The sequence below is a fragment of the Molossus molossus genome, unplaced genomic scaffold (assembly GCF_014108415.1).
Source record: "Molossus molossus isolate mMolMol1 unplaced genomic scaffold, mMolMol1.p scaffold_m16_p_17, whole genome shotgun sequence".
Taxonomy (NCBI): domain Eukaryota; kingdom Metazoa; phylum Chordata; class Mammalia; order Chiroptera; family Molossidae; genus Molossus; species Molossus molossus.
Genome location: NW_023425352.1, coordinates 65,332,931 through 65,344,330, shown reverse-complemented (window position 1 = coordinate 65,344,330; position 11,400 = coordinate 65,332,931). Strand labels below are relative to the sequence as shown.

Sequence of the window (11,400 nt, the reverse complement as noted above, 5' to 3'; positions counted from 1 at the left end):
AGCTGCAGAGCTGACGCCATCAGTCTGTCCCAATGCCACGTGCCTGAGGCTGCCTTGCCCCCCCCTCCTCACGGGTTAAAGTTCTTCTCCTCGCATTGTATTTCTCCATAGTGTTTTTCTCCCAGTGGGCTCTGTGTGTCCTGGTACCTGGAATGAGGCATGGTGTGCATGGAGCAGGTGCTGGAGAAACAGTCATCAGACACCCAGAGGCTGCAGGCCCGCCCATGTGAGCTGATGTCTGATGGCACACGCTCACGCGAGGGCCAGGAGGACGATCTGGAGAAGGCTCATTTGATGCCTCATGGCTTTGTTCTTCTCTCACAGGAAACAATGCCCCAGACGTCCGTCATCTTCTCTAGCATACTTGGGCCCAGCTGGAGTGGACAGGTGCAGCCTGGCATGGGGGAGCGAGGAGGCGGGGCCAGCGGCTCCGGGGACCTCATCTTCCAGGATGGACGTCTCATCTCTGGGTCTCTGGAGGCCCTGATGGAGCACTTGGTCCCCACAGTGGACTATTACCCTGATGTGAGTGCCTGGAGATTGGTGTGGCTGGGGGCCCTGGGCTCCAGGGGACGCTGCTCCTGGGGCGGGAGGGAGCATCGGGACAGGAGTGTGGAGGGCCAGCGGAGTGCCTTCCTGTGGCCTCCAGGAAGCTGGAAGATGGCCCTGGTGGCACAAACAAGTGACACAGTTTCTGGGCAGGGCCCTGTAGTCCTGGTGAGGCCGCACCCTGCCCTTGTCCCATCCCTGAGCTGGGAAGTTTGCTTTGTGTATGAACCACTAGAATCCAGAATGAAGAGGGGACAGCCCTGCCACACCCACCAGCCTTCGTGGGGACGCTAGGGCACATGCTCACACCGGCAGGGCCAGCCTTCACCTACTCCAGATGAGATGGTACATTCTGGAACAGAGGGAAAGAATGTTCTTGTCATGTATGGCTTCCCTTCTGCCTCTGCTAACAGCAGTGGCGTGGAGCCTGCCTGCTCCCTTTCGAGAGCCGGGCTGCACTGGACCTTCCGGTGACCACTTCATCCCCAGGGCAGAGCGGGGCTCCCTGGCCTTATGAGTCAGACCCAGCCTAGGGACAGCGGGGGAGTAATTTCACCTCTGCCCTCCAGCTTTTCTCTGATGGTGCTGCAGACAGCTAAGCTTCCAGGGATTTTTGGCCCACCTAACATGTCAGGATGCCTCCCTCCCTCCTGGGGCGCTGTTTGCTCTTCCTGTCCTTCCTTCCATTCCCTGTACCCCGCCCATGGCCTGGGTGGGCTGTTCCCTCAGAGCCTGCACTGCAGAGCCCAGTGGTGAGGGCACATGGATGTGGAACAGGGCTGGCAGCTGGTGCAAAGCCCACAGCTGGTTAGTGATTGCACAGGGCTGACAACAGTCCCTGATACAGGTGCTGGGGCCCATGAGGCCCTGCTCTGCCCCATGGACAGCGCCCCGCCCCACAGCCAGGGCCCAGAGGCCAGGGCAGTGAGGATCTGCAGAAGAATCAGGCTTGGAGCCAGGCCCAGTGGGCTGGGCAACAGGCTCGCACAGGCCTGGGGAGTCCTGCCAACATCCAAGGCTGGGTTAGTGACCATTTTGGGGTAGGATAGAGGGTGGGGAGAAGCCGGCAGAGAAGACTGCGGGGGCTCAGCGCATCGGGGAGGCCTTCTGGAACTGCCTCGAAGAGGGCTGGCCTGTGTTTCGCAGCTCGGCAGGATTTGGGTGCAGGAGGAGAGGAGGAGGGCATCCAAGGTGCAGTGAACCATGCAGAAACCGTGGCTGGTTGTGGGGTGCTGAGCTTGGGACCAACAAGGCCAAGGGGAGCAGCAGGCCGAGGGGCCACGCCGGCCCTGACCCACACTTCGCCCTCTCTCCCTTTTCTTTTTTTCCTTCTTCTTTTCTTCAGAGAACGTACATCTTTACGTTTCTCTTGAGCTCCCGGGTCTTCATGCCCCCTCATGACCTGCTGGCCCGTGTGGGGCAGATCTACCTGGAGCAGAGGCAGCAGCTGGAGGCCGGGTCTGAGAAGGTAAAGGTGTGCTGACCTGATGCTGCCTGTCTCTGTGCCCCTGGCTACCGCCCCCACTGCTGTTCCAGAGACGCGTGCTCACAGTAAGCTGGCAGGACAGGCCTGGCCCAGCCTGGCCCGAGGTGCTCCCTGGTGGGGGTAGGCTGTCTGTCTCTGGCCTCCTGGCACACCTGGGGTGTGGCTCACCTCCCAGGATGCTGGAATAACAGCTGTGGTGGGCACTCACACCCCCTCCCAAGGAAGGGCCCCCGCAGACAGCTTTACCAGCTCTCCTGATCAGTGCCAGGATCCCCGACAATGGAGGCCTGGCTACAGTTGTTGAAAAAGAAGCCAGAGGGGCTGGGGTCACTGCCTCCTCTCAGGGGTCAGCGCCCTCAGGCTGGCACCTGCTCATCGGAGTTTGCAGTGACTTAAACGGGTATTCCCACTGTTGTCCCTTCTGAGTGAGCCAGGCTTTGGGCACAGCGTGATTCCGAGGCCCTAGGTCTCGGGTGAGGTCTCAGCAGCCCAGGGTCTGGTGCAGAAGGGTTGGTGGGCAATGCTGTCGATGGGCTGGCAAGGCTACTATGGGCTGCGGCAGAGCTGGCCTGTCGCCATTTACGGGTGACATTCCCCTCCATCCTCCTTCCACAGGGCAAGTTCTGGAGGGTTGGCAGTAAAGGCCTGTGAATGCCTGTGCCTCTGGTCTCCTCTCCAGAGGGCCTATCGGTGCTGTGGGGCAGGAATGGGGACAGATGCCGACTGAAGTCTAGAGATCAGGAAAGGCTCCTGAGGGGACGGGTGGAAATAAGTCAGAGCATGGTGAGTGGGGAAGCTGAGAGTCAGCAAAGGGACAGCCTGAGGAGCCTGGGCTGAGCTTGCCAGCCTGTGTCCATGGTAACATGCTCGGCAGGGCCTCCGAGGAGGGCTCTGGCCCCTGCCGAGTGTGGGCACGGTGGACATCTGAAGGAGGTGCCGGCAGAGCCTGGACTCTGGCCAGAGCAGTGGCTGTGGGACCCCAGGGCTGGCTGGGAGGAGCTCTGACAGGCCGGAACCATCACTACGGGATCGGCTGGGGGCTTGGGCAGCCAGAGTCAGGCAGGTTGGAGGCAGCAGAGGGGGCTCGGGAAGATGCAGGGCTAAGGAAGGGGTCCTCGGGGAGCCTGGCCCTAAGGACAGGTGTGGCCCCCAGTGGGTGGAACAGTCCACGCTGGGCAGGCACGGGCAGAGACCATGGAGGGCAAGAGGCGGTGGTAGCACAGGAGGCGGCAAGGGTGGTGCCTGCGGCGCTGGGCCCATGCGGGCATTTCAGGAGGATGCTTCAGCCAAGCATTTGACATGCCCTTCTCTCTGGCCCTAGAGCCTCAGCAGGGTGCCGGGACCACCTTTAATGACAGAGGGGAGGAGGCTGCTTCCCTGGGCCTGGGTTCCTTCCCCGCACATGCTCACTGCTCTGCCTGAGAGGCGGCAGGCAGGAGCCTCTCACTTGTTGTGAATGAGTTTGCTTGGTTTTCACTGCATTCTTGTTTGTGGGTAACTTCTTCCTACAGCAAATGAATCTAGTTTTCTATGCCATGGTAGTGAGGCAGGTTTTTTGAAAGTGAATTTACTTAAGTGAAAAAGAGAGCTGGCTTAAGGGTGTCAACTGATGGTCTTTGGCACCAATTCAATGCCAACAAGAATCTCTAATTTGGGGTGTGTGAAGAAGGAAACTTTATTCAGTGCAAGCAATTCAGCTGTGATATAGCACAGCTGTGAGGCAGCTGTGGGGTGCCCTGGCCAGCCACTGGTGCTCCAGCCAGGGAAACGTAGCCTTCAGTGGAAAGGGAAAGCATGACCCCCAAGCAACCCGGGGATCTGACTTATATGGAGAGAAGTCCCCACCCTTAGTCCTTGATTGGTCTGTCCTCATGCAAATGAGTACTACAAATCCTCACAGTTTGATTGGTCCACAAAGCACTGTCCTTATTGGTCAGAATGGAGCCACTCTGACTGGTGCTAATGGAGATATAGCTGCACAGCTCTGATTGGATGGGGAAAGTGTCAGTCCTATTGGTTGAAGTACAAATTCAGCAACTCCTTCGTAAGGGCTGGCACAGATGGCAGGAACACAGTGCAGGCAGGCACTTGTGTGAGAGGCCCCCGTTTAGAAATAGCTGCTTGGCTGTTGTTTTGTTTTTGTTTTAATTTACACCCAGTTAGCCGCCAGGAGCCCTTCTTGGTAGGTATCTTCTTTCTCAAGGTCCACTAAGGGGAATATGAAACGAAGCAGGTATGACATTACTGCAGGTGGACTGGCCGGGGTTCGCCCCTGTCCCAGCGCAGCGATCCTGGGGGCTGGGACACAACTGTCATCTTGTCGCTCAGTCTGGTGGGTCAGACCTCACCCTGTGCCCCACCACCCCAGGCCATGCTGAGGTCCTTCTCAGCCAAGATTGTGCAGCTGCTAAAGGAGTGGACAGAGGCCTTCCCCTATGACTTCCAGGATGAGAAGGCCATGGCTGAACTGAAGGCCATCACCCACCGGATCATGCAGTGTGATGAGGTGAGGGCCTCCCTCAACTGATGGAACTCCTTGGTATGTGTGTGTGTGTGCATGGGAGGTGGGTGTCCTCAGGGACGGCTCTGCATGTGGCCCCCTTCCCTGTCACTCCTTCCTGAGGACTGCGGGGTGCCTTCATTGGGTCATCTCCCCCACCTCGGCTAGCAACGGGCCAGACTCGCCCATGGCATGTGGGAGACCTTGAGCAGTGGGGCAGACCTCACCCTAAGAATGTGGAATGAGCCCAGGCCCCACCCTCTCCTGGGCTTTGGGTAGGTGGAGTGGGGGCTGAGTGAGAAGGGTCCCAGCCTGCTCTTGCCTTCAGCGGGGGTGGGAACCTGGAGAGTCGAGAGGGAGCCTGGGCTGCTAGGCCTTATGATGAAGGTGCTCCCTGTATGCAGCAGCTCCTGTCTGCCCAGAGGCTCAGAAAGCTGAGGGGGAGCTTGGGAGACATCAGGGATGCTCCCACCCAGGGAGTGAAGGCTCCTGGCCCCAGAGGAAGCCCTTCTGGATGCCTCATCCTTCTTGCTGAAGGACAGCCCTGAGAAATTGCTCAGTTGGTCACCTTTGCCTCCAGTAAAGTCACACTCTTTAGACCCAGAAGCCCAGCTCTGGCCCTGTACTGGTCCTCAGATCCCTTCTTCGCAGGACACCTGCTAAGCCACCCTCTCCTGAGGGCCTCAGGGGAGCCCAGACTCCCCGCTCTGTCGGCCCACGTGCTTACTGCAGGTTGGGTAGGGCCCGAGGGTTCAAAGTCAGGCATGTCCCTGGAGCTGAGATGGGTTTCTTCAGAGAGGTGGTCTTGCCGTCAGCCCCGCTGCACCCCCTTGCTCCCTGACCTCCGCAGGAGAATGGCACAGTGAAGAAGGCCGTCGCCCAGATGACGCAGAGCCTGCTGCTGGCCCTGGCTGCCCGGAGCCAGCTTCAGGAGCTTCGGGAGAAGCTCCGCTCCCCAGCTGTGGACAAAGGGCCCATCCTCAAGGCCAAGCCACCGACCACTCAGAAGGATATCCTGGGCGTGTGCTGTGACCCCATGGTGCTGGCCCAGCAGCTGACTCACATCGAGCTGGTCAGTGCTGCAGTGTGCCTGTTTGGGGCGGAGCCCCAGGGCCCCCACATCTTTCTCCATATCCGCATTGCAGGGTTCCCCTCGCTGGGCAGGCTGGGGTGCCAGGGGAAGCCTGCTTCCCAGCCCTGGCCACTGCCTCTGGCTGGTGTGTGTCCACCTAAACAGCAGGTTTCTCTGTGCCTGCACTGATGGGAGGGGGGGGGACAGTAAGGACTGAAGTGGCCCCAGGATGGAAGACGAGCCTGAGAGGAGGTGAAGGGCTTCGAGGGTGAGACCCAGTTCCCCTGCCCTGACACCTCATCCTGCCTGTGTCCTGTATATCGCAGCCACTGCCTCGAGGCTGCCACCTCGCTCCCTGCAGCCTGGTCCCTCTGCTCCAGGGTAGGGCCTTCCAGACTCCTGGGATGCTTTTGTGGGGGCCTGGGCATGGCCCGTCCACTGGCTGGGTGCTCTGATCAAGGAGGGACCATTGCACACACCTGCAGACTAGTTCTGACTGCTGCTCTGAACATGTCCTGCACCCCAAGTATGGGGCCTGCTCAAGGACATCTGGCTTATCACATCTCCTGTGCTGTCTCCCTACCCTGCCCCAGGAGAGGGTCAGCAGCATTCACCCCCAGGACCTGATGCAGATCGTCAGCCACATGGACTCTCGGGACAAGCACAGGGTGAGGGCCTGTGGCCTGAGGGTGGGCCTGGCTCCTACATCCCACGCAGGGTGGGTGGAGACCCCACTGAGCATACCTGAGCACCTCTGGAGTGTCTGATCTCATGATCTCATGGATATGGGTCTGGCCTCCTGGTGTCTGCTCCAGGGGTCAGCGGATGGCCACACAGGGTACTGTATGCTGGGGGGGGACCCAATATTCCCAGGGGCTCGGACAGTCAGCCTGGCCTCCAAGGCTAGCCCTGGCCATCCTGGAGACCCGGGCTAGCCAAGGGGACCTGTCCAAGTGCCCCCATTCAACATTGCTTTCAGTTTCCTCCTCTGGACAGGGCTCCTGCTCCTCCCCTTTGGGGCAGGGCTGGACAGCACCCATTGGCAGCATCCTTGGACTTCCTGTGACTTTCTGTGTTGTGTCCTCCCCAGTGCCGAGGGGACCTGACCAAGACCTACAGCCTGGAGGCCTATGACAACTGGTTCAACTGCCTCAGCATGCTAGTGGCCACCGAGGTGTGCCGGGTAAGCACTGCACAGTGGACACAGGCAGGGTGACGCCGTCTCCTCCCCAGCCCGAGAGTGCTGCCGGACACACCCTCAGAGGCTCCTGCCCCTCAGATGTTGAAACTTTGAAAGGAGATAAGAAGTCTCCATTGCCAGGGCCTTGGAGGTGCTGCCCCCACCCATATCCAACAGTGATGCCTTAAATTATGACCAAGCCCCATCCATGGAGGGCACCTGTGCCCAGGACACTCTGAGCTCATTCAGGGTCCCCCAGTCTTCTCTGTCTGGCCACAGCTGTGTTTCCTGCCTCTGCAGCCTGCCAGCATCCCCCCACCCCGGGTCTGACAGCTCTGTGGGTGCTGGGCAGTTCCAACCGGAGGCCCTTCGGGGACTAGTGGTGGAGGGGATGGCCCCCTCATGGGTCTCATGCTGAGGCTGAGGCTGCCCTACAGGTGGTGAAGAAGAAGCACCGGACCCGCATGCTAGAGTTCTTCATCGACGTGGCCCGGGAGTGCTTCAACATCGGGAACTTCAACTCCATGATGGCCATCATCTGTGAGTGTCTGGGCCTGGGGCTTCCCACTCAGCTTCTGCTTCACCCTCTCCCCACCCTAACCCTCTCTGCTGGCCTCTGCAGCTGGCATGAACCTCAGTCCCGTGGCTCGGCTGAAGAAAACATGGTCCAAAGTTAAGACGGCCAAGTTCGATGTCTTGGAGGTAGGCCCCAGCCCCATCCTGTGCCGCTTGCCTCCCTCGCGCCTGCAGTGCTGGCTGGTGCTGGGCTGTGGGGCCTCCTGACTTGGCCACACTGGGGACCCGGGAACTTGAGCTCTCCCCAGCCCTGGCTTCAGTCAGACCTGGCACCACCTGAAGTGAGTTCTGGGGAGTCGTTGGTAAGAGTTTGACAAAAATGGGCCTATGAGCCCTGCATTGGTTCATGCTGACTAAGCAAAGACGGACCTTTTCCTGGCCCAACTTTCCGTGGCACTGGACCATCTGGGTGGCCGGGGGCTGACAGGTGCGTTCATTCACAGCCTTGCCCAGGTACATTTGTTCACAGAGACTGTTTTTTGCAAACATGTGTCTGTGGAGCTGGTCGGGTTTGGGAGGTGTCAGTGTAAGCAGAGGGGCAAAGGAAGGTTTTGAAAGGAAAGAGGAGAGACCCAGGCTCGGCAGGGCAGGGAAGAGGTGGGCTGGGAGACCTCTACAGCTTTCCCAACGACGCTCAGACTCAACCCACAGGCCTAGGCCCTGTGCCCAGGGAGGCCCCTCTGGGTCTCCCTCCTGGAGAGGAGGTCTTTCCTGGGTGACAGTCCAAACTGCTCAGAGGGGAAGTAACTTCCCATCAGCCGACTGCTCTGCAAAGGGGCAGGGGGAGCACTGCCCACCCTCCCTTCCTCTGCCTGCAGCACCACATGGACCCTTCCAGCAACTTCTGCAACTACCGCACAGCCCTTCAGGGGGCCACACAGAGGTCCCAGATGGCCAACAGCAGCCGAGAGAAGATTGTTATTCCTGTGTTCAACCTTTTCGTTAAGGACATCTACTTCCTGCACAAGATCCACACCAACCACCTGCCCAATGGGCACATTAACTTCAAGGTGAGTGCAGCACAATTATGGCCCAAAGGGATAGGGACTCGAGCTGGGAAGAGGAGGCAGCAGAAATACAGGTGGAAGCAAAGACCATTCTGGCCAAGGGCAGAGGGAAGGACAGAGGTCGGGGAGGTATTGGGGGAACTGGGCTGTCCAGTGCTCACCTCACACAGGTAAGGGGTGGGAGGGGGTTCTGGATTCCCAAACAGGCCCCAAAGAGTGGGATCATGATTTGTTCAGGTTGGTCGTGTGGTGCTGGTTGTGGCTGGACACCTGCCTCAGCTCGGCATCACACATGGGGCGCTGTTGGGGTCCCTGAGCAGGGGACGCACAGACCCTGCTGCCAGCCTGGCGGCCTGGTAGAGGGCAGAACAGCGTGTCCTCTGGGACCCCTTGCTGGCTTTGACGCTGCACAGTGTCCCCATGGCCACGGACTCAGCTGCACAGGGCCACCGTCTCATCTCGCTGGGACCAGGGAAGTGAGCAGCGGACTGACCCCAGAATCTACATTCTGCCCCTGGCCAAGATTTCTAGCTTTAGGTGACAAGTTTGTCCTCTGCCCCTTCAGAAATTTTGGGAGATCTCCAGACAGATCCACGAGTTCATGACATGGACACAGGTAGAGTGCCCTTTTGAAAAGGACAAGAAGATTCAGAGTTACCTGCTCACGGCGCCCATCTACAGCGAGGAAGGTGAGGCCACCTCTGCAGGCAGAGCCCCCCACACACATCCCCTGACGGTCCCTGTCCAGAGCCCTGTGCACACTCGGGTCCCCACAGGGCCCAGCCTGATCGTTATGCCCATGCTACACAGGGAAGCTCAGCTCATAGGGTGAGTTCGTAAGGGGGTTGTGGGCAGATGACAGATGAAGGATAAGGACCAAAGGAGAACAGGCTCCAGAGGCCACTTGAAGGAGCCAGGACGGGTTCGGGCCAGTGCTGAGAACCAGGCAGCTTCTCAGAGTCCTGAGGCAGCAGCTGGGAGCTCTAGGCCTCAGGGGCCTGGACCCTCACACAGTAGAGACCTGGGGACAAGGCCAGGCCGGGGCCAGGGTCCCCTTGGTCCAGTTCTGGGCCTAGCTGCACCCCTTCAAGGTTTGAGAAGGGAAAAGGGTACAACAGGCAGCGATTGCATGTACACACAGGTTCTGAGGGGCTTTTTAATCTCGTAGCGCTGTTCATCGCCTCCTTCGAAAGTGAAGGTCCCGAGAACCACATGGAGAAGGACAGCTGGAAGACCCTGAGGTAGGAGACCTAAGGGCCCGCCCTGTGATTCCCCAAGACCAGCCTCATCAAGGAAGAAAGAGGACTGGGGGGTGGTGAGCAGGGCAGGGCTGCCCTTCTGAAGGGCAGCCGAGGTCACCTCCAGGGAGCCCGGCAAAGGGAAGGTGCCCTCGTGCAGCTGCCAGTCGTGAGGAGGCCGGGGACTTGGGGTGGGAATGTCCCCAACTCCTCCCTTCAGTGGCTGGTCCCCGGAGCCCAGGCCTCCCCTGACAGCACGGGCCTGCCCTCTTGCTCAGGAGAAGGGCCGCCACACCTGACCACTGTGCCCTTCCACCTTTAGGACCACTCTCCTTAACAGAGCCTGAGGAAGGCGGGATGCAGCCTGCGGCGCGGGTGACGCACACGTGACCAGGCTTCCGTCTGGATGTGGGTGGACATGAGGTGGCCTCACTGGTTGGGGTCCATTCTGTATATAACTTTCACGGGGAAAGTGGTAATTATTTCATGCATCAACCTTTGGCACAAAGTTTTTGTGTTTATTTTAAATAACAGGGCAGCGCCCTGGTTCAGGGAGGGTTGGGAAAAGAGTATCATGGGAGATGGCGTCCATGATAACATCTTGATCTAATGAAACGTAGATTTTTATTTTCTACTTTTGATTATATTCACATCTTACGAAAAAATATATTAAAAAAAAAAAACCCAACCAAAATCAATGTGAGCCCTGCCTACCTGGACGCCCTTCCAGCCAGTGTCTCTGATGTCAGGGCTGGTGCCTTAGAGGGTCCCGGGGGGCCTCTGCCGCTCTGCTCTCGCCCGCCGTGCTGCAGCAGGGCCAGGAGCACAGGCCCCGCCCTCAGAGCTGGGCCAGTGAGCTTCCAGGCTCCAGCGAGGCCTTGGGAGGCCAGGAGTCTCATCTGCGAACTTCTGGAAGCAGACCTTTGAGTGCGGGCTTTCCAAAGTTTACATTTTCCTTTTCCTTTATCAGGGATTTCGGGGGTCGGGAGGGGCAGGGGACACCTGGCAGCATATTTTTCTGTTGGAATATGTCTGGCAAATCTTTCTTCAACTGCATTGTAGGAAAATAGAAAATCAAAAATAATGCAAGGCCGGGGAGTTATGGAATTGCCAGTTTCCCAGGTGTGACTGGAAGACACACTTAGCTGTAATGAAGAGCGTACTCAGTAGGCTTGAGGATGGGGACATTTAAGCCATTTTGAAACCCAAGTACAAAGTGGAAAGAAAACTCATACACCAATATTCCAGTGGACAGCTGCCACCTCCCCTCTAGGTGGAGCTCCCCTAGTGGAATCTGAAACAGAAAATTAGCCGGGCCAGTGACTGCTGGAGCCCCCTCACATACAACTGCCCAACATTTGGAGGTATTTCCACTCCCAAATGCAAGGAGCACACTCCACTTCTGACTTCCTGCTCCCGGGAAAGTGGGAGGCGGGCCATCACACCCACTCAATCTTCCTCGCAGTGGGCTTTCGTTTGTGAGTCGTGTGGAGCTCATCACCCTCGTCTCTCCCACATGCCTGGCTCTGTCCGAGCACCAGCCGGAGACCTGCTAACGCTGATGCCCACAGCTCCCAGGGGAGTCTGGGAGACCAGGCGCGGCCTCGGACCGAGGCGGCAGCCAGCCGCTGCTGATGTCCCCTTTAACTCTGGGTGGAGCAAGAATATCTGCACTGTATTGTCACAGTGTTTTTGCACTTTTCAGACGTTCTAGATAGTACATATTGTATATTGATAGTACATATTGCTTTGTTTATGTATTTGAGATAAAGGCTTAAAACTTGAGAGTATA

At 58.4% G+C, this 11,400-nt stretch overlaps 1 protein-coding gene across 1 annotated transcript; it reads left to right on the top strand.

Annotated features, from left to right (window-relative positions):
• The first annotated feature begins 324 nt into the window (after nt 1-324).
• Nucleotides 325-10,115, top strand: RASGEF1A (RasGEF domain family member 1A). The gene is made up of 12 exons (XM_036265403.1): nt 325-525; nt 1,895-2,017; nt 4,404-4,541; nt 5,386-5,607; nt 6,201-6,275; nt 6,698-6,790; nt 7,225-7,327; nt 7,410-7,489; nt 8,182-8,373; nt 8,936-9,059; nt 9,539-9,611; nt 9,931-10,115. Exons 1-12 carry the CDS (start codon nt 331-333, stop codon nt 9,953-9,955), a joined length of 1,443 nt encoding a protein of 480 aa, XP_036121296.1. The 5' UTR covers nt 325-330; the 3' UTR covers nt 9,956-10,115.
• Nucleotides 10,116-11,400: the final 1,285 nt, after the last annotated feature.